Source organism: Pan paniscus, chromosome 19 (assembly GCF_029289425.2).
Source record: "Pan paniscus chromosome 19, NHGRI_mPanPan1-v2.0_pri, whole genome shotgun sequence".
Classification (NCBI taxonomy): Eukaryota; Metazoa; Chordata; class Mammalia; order Primates; family Hominidae; genus Pan; species Pan paniscus.
Genome location: NC_073268.2, coordinates 97,860,036 through 97,880,112, shown reverse-complemented (window position 1 = coordinate 97,880,112; position 20,077 = coordinate 97,860,036). Strand labels below are relative to the sequence as shown.

General features: G+C 55.0%; 1 protein-coding gene across 6 annotated transcripts in view; it reads left to right on the top strand.

Annotated features, from left to right (window-relative positions):
• The first annotated feature begins 3,493 nt into the window (after positions 1 to 3,493).
• Positions 3,494 to 20,077, top strand: part of SLC38A10 (solute carrier family 38 member 10) — a 51,464-nt gene continuing 34,880 nt past the window's right edge. For 2 of the 6 annotated variants that reach the window (XM_003831128.5, XM_008956511.4), the window contains exons 1-6: positions 3,494 to 4,236; positions 9,220 to 9,337; positions 14,138 to 14,183; positions 15,525 to 15,618; positions 16,696 to 16,839; positions 18,285 to 18,409. In XM_003831128.5, the coding sequence (XP_003831176.2) occupies positions 4,138 to 4,236; positions 9,220 to 9,337; positions 14,138 to 14,183; positions 15,525 to 15,618; positions 16,696 to 16,839; positions 18,285 to 18,409 (626 nt within the window). In that variant the 5' untranslated portion in view covers positions 3,494 to 4,137. Of the gene's footprint in view, positions 4,237 to 9,219; positions 9,338 to 14,137; positions 14,184 to 15,524; positions 15,619 to 16,636; positions 16,840 to 18,284; positions 18,410 to 20,077 lie in introns of those variants that run through there. The other 4 variants (XM_063599485.1, XM_008956512.4, XM_008956513.4 and 1 more) reach the window with 3 other exon arrangements.

Below are 20,077 nucleotides of genomic sequence, written 5' to 3'. Positions count from 1 at the left end.
CTGAATATTTGTGAGACCATTTGGCACTGCGAGAGACTAATGACACAACTGAATATTTGCGAGAGACCATTAGGCCCGCAAAGCAAAACATATTTACTATCTGACTCTTAATAGAAAGTTTGCCAACCTTTGCTGTAAACCAGGAAGAGCTCTTATAGCTACTTTGAAGAGCAATTTGGCAAGATCTAGTAAAGTCATTTAGGTATGCATACGCATACTCTGCAGTTCCACTTGTAGGTGTTTACCCTAGAGAGACTTGAACAAACACACGTTCAGGAGACAAATCTGTTCACTGGATCACTGTCTCTGAGGCAAGTGACTGGACACAACTCAGGTGCCCTCGGCAGGAGAATGGATGCGGATCTGGGCTATTTAAGTAACGGAGTTCCACAGAGCAGCAAGAATGAGACTCAGAGCACATGCAACATGATGGCAATTCTTGTGAACAAAGTTGAATTGGCCGGGTGTGGTGGCTCATGCCTGTAATCCCAGCTCTCAGGGAGGCAGAGGCAGGAAGACGGCTTGAGCCCAGGAGTTTGAGACCTGCCTGGGCAATACAGCGAGACCCCGTTCTCCACAAAAAGGAAAAAAAAAAGACAAAAAAAGAAATTTAAGTGTGACAAAGTTGAATGACAAAGAAAGTTGTAGAATAGCACATATATGTAATTCAATTCTTACAATAGTCCAAAATGCAAAGGTGCCCCATCCCAATACACTATTGAACTAGGTAGGCTACAGCTTTGGGTTCATGAAACAGAGTCCAAAATCATGGTGAGTGCAAGGAGCAGGTTTGTCTCTCCCTCCCAGAGCAGCTGGGAGGAGGCAGTCGTGGATGGGCATGGTGGCTTGGCTCCATGAGTTGTCCAGGGATCCAGAATCCTTCTAGCTTGGTGCTCCACTCTGCCACGGTATCACCCTTGTCTGCACTGTCCAAGACGGCTTCCTACCATCGTGTCTAGGTTCCAAACAGCATGATGAAGGAGCGAAAGACCCCCTCCTAAGAAATGACCTAGAAGTTTCTCCTGTCATTTCTGCTTCTTATTGTCCAAAACTTGGTCACATAGCCAGCCCTACCTGCAAGGGACACTGGCAAGTGTATTCTTTTTTTTTTTTTTTGAGACGGAGTCTCACTCTGTCGCCAGGCTGGAGTGCTGTGGCGTGATCTCGGCTCACTGCAACCTCCGACTCCCTGGTTCAAGCGATTCTCCTGCCTCAGCCTCCTGAGTGGCTGGGATTACAGGCACACACCATCACGCCCGGCTAATTTTTGTATTTTTAGTAGACAGAGTTTCACCATATTGGCCAGGATGGTCTCGATCTCCTGACCTCGTGATCCACCCACCTCGGCCTCCCAAAGTGCTGGGATTACAGGCGTGTGCCACCGCGCCCAGTCTTTTTTTTTTTTTTTTGAGACAAAGTCTTGCCCTGTTGCCCAGACTGGAGTGCAATGGCACGATCTTGGCTCACGGCAACCTCTGCCTCCCAGGTTCAAGCGATTCTCTTGGCTCAGCCTCCCAAGAACCTGGGATTACAGGTGCGTGCCACCACGCCTGGCTAATTTTTTGTATCTTTAGCAGAGATGGGGTTTCACCATGTTTGCCAGGCTGGCCTCAAATTCCTGACCTCGTGATCTGCCTGCCTTGGCCTCTCAAAGTGCTGGGATTACAGGTGTGAGCCGCCATGCTCGGCTGGAAGTGTATTTTTTTATCCTAGGTAGTCATACGTGCAGGCCAATTCCTATTAATTTGGAAAATGGAATAAACGAATATTAAGAGACAGTCAGCTGGGCGCGGTGGCTCACGCCTGTAATCCCAGCACTTTGGGAGGCCGAGGTGAGCAGATCGATTGAACCCAGGAGTTTGAGACCAGCCTGGACAACATGACAAAATCCCATCTCTACAAAAAAAGTGAAAATTAGCTGGGCATGGTGGCACACACCTATAGTTTCAGCTACTGAGGGCCTGAAGTGGGAGGATCACTTTAGCCCAGGAGAGAAAGGCTGAAGCAAGCTGAGATTGTGCCACTGCACTCCAGACTGGGTGACAGAGTGAGACTCTGTCTCAACAACAAAAAAAAAAAAAAAAAAAAAAAAGAGACAAATAGTCTTCCCCATAATTGTTTAGGGATATATCCATATATGGTAAACCTTTAAAGAAAAGTAATGAATTGATGGAATCTGGATCGTGATGTCTCAGGATAGCAGGGAAGAGGGGAAGAAGGTGCTGGAACTGGGGAGGAACTGAAAGGGAGGATCTAAGTCTTTGGTAATATTTTGTTCTTAAAGCTCAATAGCGGGTCCATGGTATTTGCTATTTGTGAAAACATACATGTAAGTTTCCCAGCCTACCTTGCACGCATAACATTTGATGAAAATTACATAATAAAAAGGAGGTTATGGAATGTGTATGCCATTTCATTTATATAAAAGTAAATGGGCTGGGTGCGGTGGCTCATGCCTGTAATCCCAGCACTTTGGGAGGCTGAGGTGGGCGGATCCCCTGAGGTCGGGAGTTTGAGACCAGCCTGGCCACCATGGTGAAACCTGGTCTCTACTAAAAATACAAAAATTAGCCGGGTGTGGTGGCGGGAGCCTGTAATTCCAGCTACTTGGGAGGCTGAGGCATGAGAATAGCTTGAACCTGGGAGGTGGAGGTTGCAGTGAGCCAAGATCACACCACTGCATATACAGCCTGGGCGACAGAGCAAGACTCTGACTGAAGAAAAAAAAAAAAAGAACGCAGGCATTTGTGATTTTGCCTGCGTATTTAATTAGTCTTTCCCCAGGCATTTCCTCCTGTTCTCCTGAAGGTGGGGCACAGCTTTACTTGGTGGCTGCACTGCCAGTGCCTGAGGAACGGGCCTCTGTTCTAAGACACCTGGTCCTGCAGGTGCTGCAGACACGGGCTCCTTTCCTCCGCCGTCCTCCCCCAGCAGCCTGGAATCACTTGCTGCTTCCCAGCCATTCGGTCTACGCGCTCATTCAGCAGACTCAGAGTGAGCAGCTAGGTGCCAGGAATCCATAGATCTATCAAGACCCTTCTCTGTTCTCTCCTCTCCCCGGTCTCCATTTCTACCCGAGGAATTCTCATTTGTTCTTCAAGCTCCAGCCTAGAAGCCACCTCCTTCTGGAAGCCCTCCCGGGTTTCCCTGGTCATGTAAGACTCCACCTCTCCTGTCCCCTCCAGGAATGTCCCTTGCTCTTTTCGTGTGAAAAGGTGAAGTTCAACATTGCCACTGATCTGGGCGCAGTTCTGAAGGGCACCGCCTCCCCTTAGAGCTGTGTGGCCTTAGCGGAGTGGCCGAGCCTCTCTGTGCCCAGCGTTTCATTCCTACCTCCTAGGTGCTAATTCCTCACAACAGACTATTTTTCGGCTGAGGCAGTCAGGGCCCCCGCCCCCGTGCCCTGGCGCCAAGCACTCGCCCCAGAATCGGTCCTGGGAATAAAGGTCAGAAAGGAACCCTTAAACCCGCTCCTCCCCGGAAGGCACAGCGCCTCCCCTTCTCTCCAGCCCGCGACTGCCCATCCAAACCGAGGCCTCGCGGGGCGAGTCCCTTGTCCTCCAGCTCGTTGAACTGGGGCCCTGGGCACAGGTCGGCTGGACCAGCTTGGCGAACCGGACAGCTGCGAGACCCTCAGGTGCCCACCGGCCCAGTTTCCGCCCGCCCCTCCGGGCCCGCCTCTCATTGGCTCGCGTCCCACCAAACCCTACCCCCTGGCCGTCACTTCCGGGCAACGGAGCCCGTGGAAGGCGGAAGTGTGAGCGCCGCGGCGGCAGCTGAGTTGGGCTGAGGTGTCCCTAGCTGGCTCCGCGGCTCTTCCGGGTCTGGGCTCGGAGATTCACAGGCGGCCCGCGAGACCGAGCGAGGGACGCATGGCCCTAAGGCGGCCGCAGGGCTTGGCGGGGTCCGGAGGTTGACCTCGCCCCCGCAGCCGGCCTTCGAGGCTGCCTCCTCCAGGCAGCCTCTGGGGCCCGCGCCCGCGCCTGCTCAGGCTCCCGTGTTCAGGCTGCCCATCCCCTCCCCACCGGCGTCCCGGACGTTGGGACCTGTGACCGTGGCCTCGGGCTGGGCTTCCAAAGCCGGCCGCAGCCCGGCGACCCCCGAGGCCTCTCGCCCCGGGCCCCTAGACCTCTCACTATGACCGCGGCCGCCGCCTCCAACTGGGGGCTGATCACGAACATCGTGAACAGCATCGTAGGGGTCAGTGTCCTCACCATGCCCTTCTGCTTCAAACAGGTGAGTCCGGTGGGCCCGGAGATCACCGCCCTCGCCTCCCCCGCAGAGGGGGCGTCTGGCCGGGTCGTCCTGGTTAAAGTTCCCGCCGGGGCAGGGCTTCGCTGGGCGGGTGCAGGCGGCCGCGGGCGGGGCGACCCTCTGGGTCCCGGCGCAGTTCCCGTAGAGAATCCGTGGATGAGAAGCGCACGGCGTTGGCCCTGGCAGCCCTTGTCAGCCCAGGCCGGAAAGTTCCCCACAGTCAAAAACTCGATACCGAAGCAAAGTGTAACAAAGCAAAATGATCCTCCAGAATCGGAAGGGAACGGCAGGACTCCGTATTTTTACATTTTATCGTGTTTTTAAAAACTCTGACCCAACTGCACCTGTCTTCAGAAGCACACAACTCACCCCTCCCAGGCTTCGACACTAGATAGGGACCTTGGTTGCAAGGTGATTAAAAACATCCACCAGGTTATACACCTAAGATCTGCGTTTCACAAAAACCGCACATTTGGCAGGGCGTGGTGGCTCACACCTGTAATCCCAGCACTTTGGGAGGCCGAGGCGAGTGGATCACCTGAGGTCAGGAGTTCGAGAACTGCCTGACCAACATGCTGAAATCCCATCTCTACTGAAAATACAAAAATTAGCCGGGGGTGGTGGCACATGCCTGTAATCCCAGATACTTGGGAGGCTGAGACATGAGAATAGCTTGAACCTGGGAGGCGAAGGTTTCAATGAGCCGAAGGTTGCAGTGAGCCGAGATCACGCCATTGCACTCCAGCCTGGGCGACAGAGCGAGACTCCGTCTCAAAAACAAAAACAAAAAACTGCACATTTGATCTAATGTGTGCAGACGTTACCACAGTTGGAAAAAATCTCATATACAAAAAGTTTAGCGTCATTCCGGCATTGAATAACACATGAAAGAAAATGGCCATTTCTAAGTGTCATCTGTTTAATCTACAATAAACAAGCATTTAGTGCTTTGGAAAAGAAAGGCTGACTGAAACGTTACCAAGTAGGTAGAAAAATGAAAACAACATGTGTATTTTGAAACAAAATGGCACCAGTAGTTTAATTTTAGATTAGCTTAGCAAACACTGTGTTTTTCATATTCATTATCTTTGGGATAAAAATATCCAAAAAATTTTTTCAGCCTGGGCAACATAGTAAGACCCCGTCTCTACAAAAAAAAAAATTAAAAGTTAGCTGGGCATGGTGGTGCATACCTGTAGTCTCAGCTGCTCGGGAGGCTGAGGCAGAAGGATCACTTGAGCCCAGGAGTTTGAGATTACAGTGAGCTATGATTGCACCACTGCACTCCAGCCTGGGCAACACAACAGTACCCCATCTCTAAAAAAAAAACAACTTTTTTTTGATCAAGGAATTTTCAAACCCTCCCGTGCAGCCCTCCAGGCTGTTGTGTCTGAGTTGTTTGCCTGATATGGTTGCTGAGCCTGTCAGGGGAAGACAGGGCTACATGCCTCCAGAGCCCCCCGGGCAGCATCTGGTCTGGGCGTGGAGAATCCCAGCTTTCTGCCAGCCACCTCTGGGTGTTTCTGGACTGACTCCATGTCCCAGTGTCCACTGTGACTTGCCTGGCAGCAGAACTGCATTCTGGCATGTGGAGCAGTGGCTGGTCCTGCTCCTGCAAGTCAAAGACTGTTATCTTTGTTTTTTCCAGACGGAGTCTCGCTCTGTCACCCAGGCTGGAGTGCAATGGTGCAATCTCGGCTCACTGCAGCTTCCGCCTCCAGGGTTCGAGTGATTCTCCTGCCTCAGCCTCCCAAGTAGCTGGGATTACAGGCATGTGCCACCACGCCGGCTAATTTATTTATTTATTTATTTATTTGTATTTAGTAGAGACAGGGTTTCCCCATGTTGGTCAGGCTGGTCTCGAACTCTTGATCTCAGGTGATCCACCCACCTCGGCCTCCCAAAGTGCTAGGATTACAGGCGTGAGCCACCGTGCCTGGCCCCAAATGCTGTCATCTTTGATGCCTGTCGGTGAAGTGCCACCGTGGAAGGGGCTCTGGTTTAGACACCTGTGAAAGTACATCTTAGGGCCCAGACGATCCAGCTGTCTCGAGCCTTGGACCACCTGCCATGTGGTGGACATTAGGCCCCTGCCAGAGCATGTGCTGATTAGCCAGGCATCTGCACAGACCTGTCAGGAAGTGAAGGACTAGAGACGTCCTTCTGAGTCCTGAGGGCTGCCCAGAGGGAGGCCCAGTTGCTCTGATCTGGCCGCAGCGTCTCCTCCACGGCAGCCTTCTTGGACTGGGGTGCAGGGAGAGGCCAGCAGGCGATTTGGGGATGTGTGTGTTTAGTGTTTGGCAGCCTTGGCATTGAAAAACTTTGGATTAGTGTTTTTTTGGTTTGTTTTAGTAGTTTTGATATATTTATATATATACATAGCTGGGCGTGTTGGCTCACGCCTGTAATCCCAGCACTTTTGGAGGCTGAGGAGGGTGGATCACGAGGTCAGGAGTTCAAGACCAGCCTGGCCAAGATGATAAAACCCCATCTCTACTAAAAATACAGAAATTAGCTGGGCGCGATGTCAGGCGCCTGTAGTCCCAGCTACTAGGGAGTCTGAGGCAAGAGAATCGCTTGAACCCAGGAGTGGAGCTTGCAGTGAGCCAAGATCGCGCCATTGCACTCCAGCCTGGGCAACAGAGTGAGACTCTGTCTCAAACAAACAAACAAAAAAATATATATATATCTATATAGATCTATATAGATCTATATATATAAAATAAACATTGAAGTTTGACATACAAAAATGTGTACACACTTCTTTAGATGTGCTGTTGATGAATTTTCATATGACGAACAAACCCGTGTGACTAGCTCCCAAATTAAGGAGCGCACTCTGTGGCCGTGGCGGCCTACCCGGGGCACACTGCTGACCCCTAGTGCGCCACGGTGGTGCTGCCTGGTTTGAACTGAGGCGGGTGGGTCCTGCTGTGCAGGTGTCTAGTGCGAGTGTCTGGCTTGCGTTCTGGTGTCCGCTGCACCGCCGTGTGTGTCTGTGTGTAGTTTACCCCTGTGAGGCATTTACGGTGTCTCCTATTGGGAGCTCTTGTGATGCCCTGAGGAGTTGGACAGGCGTTGGCAGGGGGTGCGTTTCTGCTGGGTGCGTGCCTGTGTGGAGGGGCCGGGCCCCAGGGTGCGTGTGCTCTGCTCTGGAGCTGCCATGTGGGTGCAGTGGTGCACATGCCGGCCCGCGTCCCCGGTAGCATTGGGTATCGTGTCTTTTCCGCTGGAGCCATTCTGATGAGTGCTTGGTGATATCTCATGAGTTTTTGGTATTAATAGACTTACTTTTTTTTTTTTTTTTTGAGATGGAGTCGTGCTTCGTCACCCAGGCTGGGGTGCAATGGTTCAATCTCAGCTCACTGCAACCTCCACCTCCCAGATTCAAGCAAGTCTCCTGCCTCAGCCTCCTAAGTAACTGGGATTACAGGCGCCCACCACCAAGCCTGGCTAATTTTTTGTGTGTGTTTTCAGTAGAGGTGGGGGGCTCACCATGTTGGCCAGGCTGGTCTCGAACTCCTGACCTCAAATGATCCACCTGCCTCGGCCTCCCAAAGTGCTGGGATGACAGTTGTGAGCCAGTGTGCCCAGCCGGACTTATGTGTTTGAGCAGTTTTAAGTCTACAGAACAACAGACGGGAAAGTGCAGCGCTCCCGCCCCCCTCACCGTCCAGCTAGGTTCACGTGACTGACGTCTCGCACTAGTGTGGCGGTCCTTGTGTTTTAAGTGTCACCTCGATGGAGGTAGTGGACACGCAGGAAGATTCACTCTCTCTTTTTTTTTTTTTTCTCGAGGCGGAGTCTTGCTCGGTCGCCAGGCTGGAGTGCAGTGGCGCAATCTCGGCTCAACTGCAACCTCTGACTCCCTGGTTCAAGTGATTCTCCTGCCTCAGCCTCCCAAGTAGCTGGGATTACAGGCACACACCACCGTGCTCAGCTAATTTTTGTATTTTTAGTAGAGATGGGATTTCACCATGTTGGCCAGGAGGCTCTCGATCTCCTGACCTCGTGATCTGCCCGCCTCGGCCTCCCAAAGTGCTGGGATTACAGGTGTGAGCCACAGTGCTCGGCTGATTGACTCTCTTTAGGGTGCAGGTCATGGGCTTGCTGTGTAACCACCACAGTCAAACAGAACACACAGCTTCATCCCCCAGAGGGTCCCCAATCTCCACACCCCCAACCCCTGGCAACACTGAGCTGTTCCCTGGCCTAAAAGTTTGCCTTTTCTGAGTTTCCTGTAAACAGAATGACACTGTAGCATTCAGAGTCCAGCTTCCTCTGCTCAGCATGGTGCGTTTGAGTCCCATCCGTGTCACGGTGGGTGTCAGTAGTCATCCCTTTTTCCTGCTGACTAATATTCCCTTATTCGAATGGACCACAGTTTGTATCCATTCGCTTGTTGAAGGACATTTGGGTTGTTTTTCCATTTTTGGGTTGTGGATAAACCTGCTGTAAACATTGGCATACAGGTTTTTCATGAACACGTTTTCATTCCTCTTGGTAAGTGAATACCTAGGGGTGCAGTTAATCCCCAGGTCACACAGTAAGTGTCTATTTAACTTATGAGAACGGGGAAAATGGCATTTTTAATCTCTTCCAGAACGTGTTCATTACTCGTAGCTGTGGACTCAAGTGGCTAAAGATGGTGCATGTAGGGTGTGTGCAGAGAACAAGGGGGTATTAGTTGGCAGCACCCCGCTGTCCATGAAGACTTGAGGCGGGGACTGGGAAGGAGATGGCGCCCCTGTGCTCCGCGCATACAGCTTCATCCCTGGACGAGGCGCGCGGCCACCACAGCAAGGAAATGGCCCTTTCAGTGCTAGGAAGTGTCGCGTTCGGCAGGAGATTGGGATGGAGCGGGGCCTGGGGGTGAAGAGGGTCCTCATGAGCCGCGTGTGTGGGGTGAGGGCCTCTGGGGAGCACCTGCTGCTGTGAACATGTGTTCCTGTCTCCACCCTGCAGTGCGGCATCGTCCTGGGGGCGCTGCTCTTGGTCTTCTGCTCCTGGATGACGCACCAGTCGTGCATGTTCTTGGTGAAGTCGGCCAGCCTGAGCAAGCGGAGGACCTACGCCGGCCTGGGTGAGGCGCCCTCTCCACAAGGTGGCTCTGGACCTGGGGCGGGGGCCTTATTCCATTTATTTATTTATTTATTTACTCTACTTGATTCTTCAAGAATTCCTTGGATAGCAGGGTTTTTTTTTATTTTAAAATGTAATGCTGCAAAAAAATGAGCCGGGTGTGGTTGCACGTGCCTGTCGTCCCAGCTACTATTTGGGAGGCTGAGGTGGGAGGATCACCTGAGCCTAGGAGTCTGAGGTGGCAGTGAGCTGTGATCACACCATTGTACTCCAGCCTGGGTGACAGAGCGAGACCCTGTCTCAAAAGAATTAAAAATCAAATTAAAAAAAAAATGCAGTTAAAAAAAAAACCTGCCGGGCGTGGTGGCTCGTGCCTGTAATCCCAGCACTTTGGCAGGCCGAGGCAGGCGGATTATTTGAGGTCAGGAGTTCGAGATGAGCCTGGACAACATGGTGAAACCCCATCTCTACCAGAAATACAAAAAATTAGCCAGACATGGTGGCAGGCATCTGTAATCCTAGCTACTCGGGAGGCTGAGGCCGGAGAATCTCTTGAACCCGATAGGTGGAGGCTGCAGTGAGCTGAGATCACGCCACTGCACTCGAGCCTTGGTGCCAGAGTGAGACTCTGTCTGGAAAAAAAAAGAAAAACCTGTTATAATCACATGCTTCAAAATTGGAGTGACACAGAAGGGTATGAGGCGCCAGGTCTCTCTGTCACCGTGCCCTCCTGCCTGCTCCCATGCAGGCCCACGCAAGCTTCCTCTTCTAAACTCAGACTGAGACAGCCGTCCTCACGGTGCTGGTGCAGACCTGCTCTCTCTGTGTCTCTCCTGGACACCAGATGCCTTCCCGCGGAGCTGCCTGCAGAGAGCCTTGCTGTTCTCCCCAACTCGGAATTCCATGGAGGAAGCTCCTCAGGCCCGGGCTGTTGCTGGAGTTCAGTGGCTTCTCTCCCAGTGGCTGTGTCCTTCCCCTGATGCTGTTGGTTGCAGTTTTGTTTCCCTTAGTTCTTTCTTGCTTTAATGCTGTTTCAGCCAGGAGAGAAGGCTGCGCTTTCTGCTTCATTTCAGTGTGGAATATTTTCTACGTTGTTTGTCTTCGAGGGCGCCATCCCTCACCTTCCCGTCTGCCCACAGGCTGTGTGGCCTGCGCTGTCTCCCTGCCCGCCACAGGCTCGGCACCTCTCAGCTCCACGTTCCATTCTGGGGGCATCCAGCCTGGGTGTTGAAATTCCAGCATCCGTGTTCTCAGGAGTTGGCCCTGTGGGTTTTGGTGAAAATTCTGGCCTTGTGATGAAGGCTCTGGACCTTCCAGCCAGTGTGCGGCTGGGATGTTGGGCCCTCCCTGCAGAAGGCCATCCTGCCCCCCGGGCTCACAGCTCCCACGGCAGAGTGAGGAGGTGGCGGGAGAGGAAATGGTGTTTAGGGGTCCAGGGGGCCAAACAAAATAAAAACACCTGCACGGTCCACACGTGGGTCCTGGCCTCCCAGCCTCCGCTTCCTCCCAGTCCCCTTCATGTTGCCACAGAGAGTCCTGCATTCGTTTCGGCCCTCAGAACCGGAGGGGATGTGTTCCTTCTCCTCCCTTCCTGATGAGAATGGTGCTGTCAGAGTCTTTTCTTGTCGTTATTTGAGGAAGTGAAGTTCACTGTTAAATTTGATCCACAGTGAGATGGCCTAATTCAACTTGGGCTGAAACATGCCTACCGGAAGCCAGGAGGCACCGTGCCTGGGCGGGCCCCTTCCTGGGTCTGCAGAGCTGTGGCCTGCAGGACGACCCTTTTCTCCTCACTGAGGTCTCTGTATAGGGTTTCTGTAGCAGAGGCCCCAACTCCAGTCCTTGGCTGTGTCCTGGAAGAAGACCGGTGACCCAGGGCTGGGGAGGCCCCCATTTCTGATAGCCGGCTGTCTATTCATTCAAAGTCCCTGAAAAGTCAAACCAGTTTGGCTACATGTGAAGGACTGGAAGAAAATTGCCGGGTGGGTGCTCTTCTGTGCTGCCTGGAACTCCTGCCTGAGCTTCCAACCTTTACCTGCATGGGGTGACCGCAGTCCACTTCTGCCTGCCAGAAACAAAAAAGATTCCAAAACACCAAGTGTGTCTCAGGTTATGCCTTTGACACCAAACACAGTGGTTCCACTGCATGAGCTCCGGACAGAGGCCCCTGGGCCCAGCTGCTCCGCGTCAGCTGCAGTGTGCCCTGGCTCGTCTTAGAAGTGGGGAGACCCGCGCTGGGAGAGGCGTCCCTGGGGAGGGTAAGATGAGACTCTCCTGGAGCTGAGGCGAGGCCCTCGTGCAGAGTGGACAGCAGCTCCACGCTCCAGTCTTCAGGAGGCGCCGGGCTGGGTCCCGTCCTTGCACACAGACTGACTTTCCCTGGGACGGCTAGGTGGTTTCCTCCGAATGGCATCTGCCCCCACCCAGGCATAGGTTTGCGGTGTAATGGTTCCTCGGGTTGGTTAGCCTGGGGAGGTGGCCGCTGATCGCTTTACCCTCCCCGCTGTCCTCCAGTGCCATGTGCCAGCCTGGAGAGGTGTCGTTTTTTGTTGGTGTTTGTATATTTCCCTGTCCTATTTGCTGTTGCTGGTTGCAGGTGGTTTTTGTCGTTTTGGTCACCTTCTCACTTGCTGCTTCCTTGCCCTGCGTATCTTGCTCGGACATGGACTTTTCTAAATCCCCTCTTCAGAAGACACACAGATACATCAGTCATTCAGCCTCCTTCAGCTGTCGCGGCTTCTCATGAAGCTGTTCTGAGCCCCAGACACTGCCCTGTTGAGAGTTGTGCCTGAACCCTGGCATGCGTGGTCTGGGCTAGAAACCGCCTCCCCCAGCAGCAGCGACTGTTTGGCCCCCACGCGGCCTCTGAGTTCTCGGTTGTGAGCAGCGGTGTCAGGAGTGCTGCCCGCGTCCTGTCGTTGGGTGGTCCAGGCTTCTGTGGCTCCTGTGCTGGCTCTGGGGGAGATCCGACTGCACCTGGGGTAGGGTACACCCTGCATGGAGGCCGCGCCCTCAGAGCTCGCCGCTCACAGATACCTCCAGCCTGGCAGGGGCTGGGCCCGCACTGGGAGTCCACACTCGGGGGAGGGCTGGGTCCCCAGGACCTTGCTGGGCGCTTCAGCCTCTTCCTCCCTTTCTCTGTGCCAGTCCACGCAGGATGTGAAGGAGTGGGGTCAGTCCAACTGGGGCTGGTGTTTGAACCTGGGGAGGAGAAGTTGCCGAGGGATTGACACTGGGAATGGCGGGTGAGGGTTTGGCCCACGTGGGGAAAAGAAGGCGCGTGGGGCCGTGTCTCAGCGTGGTGGGCTCTCAGGATGTTGTCCTGGGAACCAGAAGAGAGTGCTGCCCTGATTTCCTAGACGGCCTTCCATTTTCCCTTGCCAGTGGCAGGCATATTCTGGAACCTTCTTGGGCAAGGTGCGCTCGTGTTTGGAATATGCTGTAGAGACTCAGCTTCCTTTTGGAGAATAAAAAGGCACATTATGGCCAGGAGCAACTTCATGTTTAGAGCGCCGTGTTTTGTTGCTTCCGGGCTGTGCCGTCACTGAGGGGTGTGGAGGGCGTTCCTTGGTGACAGCAGGGCCCTGGGCTGTGGGCTGCTGAGGGGGCTCCTGGAGTTCTTAGTGTTTGAAACTCTCCACAGCCTCAGGTCAGCTTCTGGGGCCTGGCTCGGGTTTCCGTGTTGTGGGATGAACTCAAGGGGTGCCAGGCTTCTTCAGTGAGCCCATAGGCAGGTCCAGGAAAGGCCAGGGTGAGCCCTGGAGGTGGGGTCTTTGCTGCTCCCGGGCTCTGGCGTTCGGCAACGCTGTGCTTCTTCCTAAGTAGTTTAAAGTAATAAGGAGTGTTTTTTGGACCCATTCATAGTTACTGGCCTGTGTGTTTCCTGCTTTCCAAAGCTCATCAGAGGCCTGTAGCCCGTGGGAGGAAGGAAACCGGGGGCAGGAAGCTGGGGCTGCCGATGGGGCTGGGCCATCCTGCCACATGCACCGCATCTCTGGGTGCGCCTTGGAGCCGGGACTTCCCTTTGCCCTCCTCCGGCTGGGGGCTGGGCCGTTGGGGAAGCGCGGGGGTCACCAGATGACCGCTCGGGGCCTGGGAGGGACCCTGCTGAGTCAGCGCCGTTTTTCATCTGCTGCAGAGAATCCCGCGGTCAGGGCGGAGAGAATGGCGGCTCCTTCCGCATTCGGCCGCCCCGTCGGGGACGCATGCTCCTCATCGGCAAGGCTCCTCATTAGCCGTCCACGTGGACACCACAAGCCCAGGGCTCTCGTCCCCTCCCTTCCTGAAGCACCATGCTCGAAAAGAGTCTCCATTTGTTTCTATAAATCCCAACCAAAGGGTGAAAATGAAAGCCCTCCGTCAGAGTCCCTCTGGTGCAGGCTGTGGCGCTCGGGCACCTGGGACCGGCACTGAACCCTCTGGGGACCTGCAAGCTCTGGCCAGCAGCACGGGGTTCGGCCGTGCCGGGCTGTGGGATGCTGTTTCCAGCCGGCCCCCAGTGCTCACCGGGTGGGAGGGCTGCATCGCAGGGACCTGTCTCTTTGTTAAACAATCTGATGGAGTGAAAGAAGAACCTGCCTCCTGTCCTTCCCTTGCTCTGTCTTTGTTTCTTGTAGTTTCATTTGCAGACAGTAGATCCAAAAATAACCTGGCGGCCAGAATTTGAAATACCCCTCATGCCCCGGAGAATCTGGGCCCGTGGGTTTCTGCGAAATCGCCCTTGACAGCTTGGCTCAGTACCTTTGTTCTGGACGAGCTTCTCACGCTGTTGGATTGAGTGTTCCTTTTTCTTTTGCACTAGCATTCCACGCCTACGGGAAGGCAGGCAAGATGCTGGTGGAGACCAGGTAAGCCCCACCCTGCCGCTGCACTTGCCCCCCACCCCCGCACCCAGACACTGGGGACCCTCCCGGCGGGAGCGGCAGTTTCATCCCCAGATTCACCTGTAACTCAGGTTTCTGAAGAGTCCCTAATACATGAAAGTCCAATTACTTGTACCCTTCAGTGTTGTAAGAAAAATTTATGTATGGAAAACTCCGAGAACCTGTTAAACAGTCCCCCCTCAGTTGTAGTCTCTCAACACCGTTCCTTAGCACCGCACCTGCCCCTCAAACACCGCCGCATAAAGGTGGCATTACATTGCAAATGTCGTATTCTTCTTCCTTTGGAATAAAATTTCATGAGATGAAAAAATTTATGAGATGAAAAAATCGCTGGGAGATTGCACTTCTAGGCTTCTAAATTAGGGAATTGTAAACTCAAACGAACAGCCTTTTTTGAAAGCAGTTGATTGTTCTCTTAACTTGACTAACATCGTGGGGCTTTTTCTATTTTTTTGTTTTTTGAGATGGAGTTTTGCTCTGTCACCCAGGCTGGAGTGCAATGCTGCGATCTCGGCTCACTGCAACCTCCCAGGTTTAAGCGATTCTCCTGCCTCAGCCTCCCAAGTAGCTGAGATTACAGGCGCGTGCCACCAGGCCCAGCTAGTTTTTGTATTTTTAGTAGAGACAGGGTTTTGCCATGTTGGCCAGGCTGGTTTTGAACTCCTGATCTCAGGTGATCCGCCTGCCTCGGCCTCCCAAAGTGCTGAGATTACAGGCGTGAGCCACTGTGCCGGGCCCATCATGGAGATTTTTGTAACTTTTAGAGCCTCCGCAGAGGGGCGAGTATAATACCAGGCTGAGAAAAGCTGAGTGTCGTTTGGTGTGCATGCCAAGTGACATAGCGAGCGCCACAGAACCTGCCCGCGCCCTGTGAACTGGGGCGCGTTTGAAATCACATCTGTTGGCCAGGCACAGTGGCTCACGCCTGTAATCCCAGCACTTTGGGAGGCTGAGGCAGGCGGGTCACAGAGATCAGGAGATCGAGACCATCCTGGCTAACACGGTGAAACCCCGTCTCTACTAAAAATACAAACAATTAGCCGGGCGTGGCTACTCAGCTACTCCCAGCTACTCGGGAGGCTGAGGCAGGAGAATGGCGTGAACCTGGGAGGCGGAGCTTGCAGTGAGCCGAGATCTCGCCACTGCACTCCAGCCTGGGCGACAGAGTGAGACTCTGTTTCAAAAAAAAAGAAAAAAGAAATCACATCTGTCATTCAGCCCAGCCTTGGGGTAGTCCCTGGCGGCAGCCCAGGTGCTGTGCCAGCTCACCCTGATGGCATTTCCCGCACCCCCGTCCCCATGCAGCATGATCGGGCTGATGCTGGGCACCTGCATCGCCTTCTACGTCGTGATCGGCGACTTGGGGTCCAACTTCTTCGCCCGGCTGTTCGGGTTTCAGGTAAGGACGTGTTCAGGGTTCTGGGTTGTTCAGATGCTGATGGCTGCTCTGAGGCCCTCTGTGGGATCCTCCCGAGGACCGAGACCTGGGTGCTGGTCGGGAGAAGCTTCTGTCGAGCCTGCTGTCATTCCAGGGGCTTGGTGGAGTGCGGGGGCTTTGCTGGGTCACGTCTGTGAGAGGTACACGGGAGGAAGCAAGCCAGGCAGAGTCCGACACCATGTAGATGAGGGGCGGGTGGGGGAGCCTCAGACCCGGGCGCAGTGCAGAGCAAGTCTCTGCCAGCCCGGGCTGCCCATTGGAGGGCAGAGGCGGCCAGGCCCTCGGGCATCCCCGGCCTCCGTGGTCACCCAGAGCTGCTGGGGGCTGTGGACTCAGCACTTCTTGCAGGGACCTTGGGGTAGCCTCCTCCGTGCTTGCCCCCCACCACAGAGAGGCCCACCTGACGGGCCCACACACCTTTCCCTCGCTGCCGTGGAGCAGAGCCCCTCACTGGGCAGGGCAGGCATCACGGCACGTTAGGGTGCTAACAGCGTAGAAAGGCTTTCAAGGCCACTGAGGCGGGGCTGTCCTCTCCAGGAGTGGAATGTACCAGATTCGCTCCTTGTCAGAGACAGTTCCAAGGAGCATCCAGGGAGCTAGGTCCCCTACTCTGTCTCCCCATTCAACCTTCCGTTTTCCGTGCTTTGTAGTGGCCTTTGTAGCTAGAGCTTTGGGCCCGTCCTGCCCACAGGGCAAGTCTGCACCTTTCCCGCCCCTCGCCCAGGGCAGCTGAGTCCGACTCACAGCTGCTGTGTTGCCTCCCGTGTTAGGGGGGCTGCTGTCCTGCTCTGGCTGGTCTCGCTGTGGGGCTGGGCTGGGCTCCAGGGAGGGGAAATACCCAGTGTCCGAGGCTGCACACGGCACAGCGGCTGTGAGAGCGGCTTCCAGGCGAGTGTGCCAGCCTCAGACCCACCGGCATCATTCACCTGGATGCCGTCGGCTTTCGGGCTCAGGGCGCTCCCACTCCCTGTCAGTGCAGAGAGCCCGGTGGTGAGCAGGCCCGGGCTGTGGCCAAGACCCCCTGCTGGCTCCCCGCAGGTGGGCAGCACCTTCCGCATGTTCCTGCTGTTCGCCGTGTCGCTGTGCATCGTGCTCCCGCTCAGCCTTCAGCGGAACATGATGGCCTCCATCCAGTCCTTCAGCGCCATGGCCCTCCTCTTCTACACCGTGTTCATGTTCGTGGTGAGTCGGCAGCGTGCGTGGGTACCCGCCGAAAGGCTGCTCCTGGCCCATTCTTTCCTGTGGCCACAGCAGGCTCGTGCCCAGGTCTGGTGTGGCCGCCTGCTGCCTCCTGGGAATGTGTTGGAAGTAGCAGGATGTACCAGGAAGTGCCATTCATCCCACGGTCCCTGGGCACCACGGGGCAGACGGGGCTGGCTGGACCCAGGTGCGGTTGGCTGGCAGGAGAGGCTGGGGCTCAGGGCAGGGGTGGCTCTGAGGCTGGTTTCATGTCGTCCAGGCAAGGCGAAGGAAACTCCAAGACCACTTGCTTTATGCAAAGATGTCTTACGTAGGGTTTGTGACCAAGGCTCACGGTGCCAGTGTTTTGACACAAGGTGGCAAGCTATTGTTGTTTGTTTGTTTGTTTGTTTTTTGAGACGGAGTCTCACTTTGTCGCCCAGGCTGGAGTGCAGTGGTGCAATCTCGGCTCACTGCAACCTCCATCTCCCGGGTTCAAGTGATTCTCCTGCCTCAGCCTCCCAAGTAGCGGGGATTACAGGTGCCTGCCACCACACCTGGCTAATTTTTTTTATTTTTAGTAGAGAAGGGGTTTCACCATCTTGGCCAGGCTGGTCTCGAACTCCTGACCTTGTTACCCACCCGCCTCAGCCTCCCAAAGTGCTGGGGTTACAGGCGTGAGCCACCACGCCCAGCCGCTATTATTTTTCTAAATGAGAATTTATAACAGGATGGACTAGGGGCCAGCTGTGGAGTTGGCACTGAGAACACGGATACCACCCAGAGCCCCCAGCACACCCTCCATTCTCTGCCAGGCCCCTGCCCATAGAAGCCCCAGGACCCGAGCCCCTGGGACCTTCCTGTTCCCTGGCAAGGTCAGAAATGACCCTTCCTGAGTGGCTGGAACCTGGGTGTCTCACAGCGGGTTTGCACCAGGACGAGGCCAGGTGGTCATTGAAGCCAGGGTCTCCAGTGCTCCTCAGCTCTCCGAGTGAGGGCCAGCCCAGTGGCAGCTACCTCTTTACTCTTGAGATAGCCGCGTCCTGGTGGGCCAGTCTTCTGGAAAATGTCCATGTCTAACACAGTACAAGATGGGGAGGGACCGGCCCACGTGGGAAACCAGCCTCTGTAACCGATGGAAACTGGGGCCATGCATGCTCAGTGGTCTCCTCCTGTCTGCGCCAAGCAGCCCCCTTGCAAGAGCAGCTGCTCTGGTGCCCGCGGGATGAACCAGGGTGCTCTGAGGCAGGGGTTGGGAATCCAGAAAGGCACGGGGTCTGCCTGCCTCCAGCTGGCGGCACAGGGTGGCACAGGGTGGTGGGGGGCTGGGATGTGGGTGGGAAGAGCTGCACTCTCCTGCCACTCCTTCCTAGCGGTGTGTGGGCCGGGATGCTGAGTCCCGCCTGCGTCCTGACCTGCCCCGTGCTCTCTCCCCTCTCCCTCTGCAGATGGTGCTCTCCTCTCTCAAGCACGGCCTCTTCAGTGGGCAGTGGCTGCGGCGGGTCAGCTATGTCCGCTGGGAGGGCGTCTTCCGCTGCATCCCCATCTTCGGCATGTCCTTCGCCTGCCAGTCGTAAGTGTCCTGCTGTGGTCTGTGGTGGAGTTCTGTGACGGGGAGGGCAAGCTGCTGGGAGACGGGACCCTCTCTTTCTCGTTTACTGTGATCGCTCTTTGCTGGCTGCTAAAGAGTGATGTCTTGTTCAGTGATGACCTTGCCCGCCCCAGGTTGAGGGAGATAGTTATATTTTAATCGGGAGGTAAATCGGCTTCATTCCTGGGATATGTTTGGGACTAGCTGGTGAGAGTCCCTGGTTTGCCAGATCCCCACAAGCAGAGCGTTGGCTGTGGGGGATGCAGCAGCAACCCAGCCATCTGACTGCACAGAGTCGAGCGCTTCGCCAGAATTTAGCTGTTCTGAGAATATTTAAAAGGAAATGGCACAAACATTGACTTCAGATGGCTGCTGGATGCATTTGGAGGCCTGCATGTGCGCGCGAGCCTGCTTTCTCTCTGGCACGCAGGGCTCTGTAAATGCGGATCGGGCTCTTCCATAATTCCAGCAGCATTACCTTCTCCACCAAAATGACAAGAGCGAGTGATTCATGCCCGGTTGGAACATGGTAACCGGCTGAAAAGAGAGGCGTAAATCCGGCGCAGACGGGAAAAGACCATCGGCGTGCGGGGGGCTGGCAGAGCGGCCCCTGTAGCGTTAGTGGGCATGCATTGAGCCAATCGTAAACTAATGTGACAGATGAAATTTGTTCATACCACTGTGTTTACACCCACATGCGAGATCCAAATCGTCATTTCCCACTTAGCGTCTCTCTTGGCAGCTCCGTCTCCACCAGAACGCGCCCCAGTCTTGCTGTTTAATATCCCATTATGATCGGTGACAGAAGCCGCATTCTTCCGCCACATACCTAGTTACCAGTTGCCCTTTGTGTCTGCGTGTTTGTATATTTAGAAATAAATCTGCAGCTGGGGCTTTTTGGTGGTGGCCACGTAGCAGCCGGTGCACCTCGTTTGGGTCTGGTTCCGGAGTCAGGTGCTGGGTTCTGAAGTGCTGGAGCGTGCGGCTCAACAAGTGCAGCTTTCCTTCTGCCCCTCCCCGAGGACGTGCAGGCCCACAGATTCACCTGACATTCTCCCGAGCAGGGACATCCCTCCCTGTGCTGGCCGCTGCGCTGACCTCCCCACCCCCGTGCCGGCCGCCGTGCTGACCTCCCCACCTCTGAACCCAGGAATGTTTTCTGAGAGCAGAGACATCTCTTCCCTCCCACAGCGTCACTGCACCAGAGTGCCTGTCCCTGTTGGGTGGCGGGCCGCGCCCCCTGCCTCTGTGATTGGCCTGGATGCAAGCTGGGGCCAGGTCTCCCTTGTGCCTTCACTATCTGGCCGTTTTTGGTAAATGCATACCTGGTTATGCAGAATGGTTGTCCTAGGCCCAGAGAAGCAGCCGGGCAGCACTGAGCCCAGAAGGCCCTGGAGGTCAGGGTCTTTCTGGAGACCAGGGTCCCCATCCTCACAGTAGGGCAGAGGGGCACACACCCAAGAGCTGCATGTGGACGGCTCCATTTGACTCTGGTAGGCCTGAGGCTCAGAGGCTGCCTTGCTAGGTGGGCGGGCCAGGGATGCTCCGTCTGGGGCCATGGGCCAGGGCTCAGCATGTCCCCCATCTGTGGAGCTCCTTTGCAGGTGGCCAGGAGGTTTTGTGGCTCCTACCTTGTTTCTTTCCAGGGAT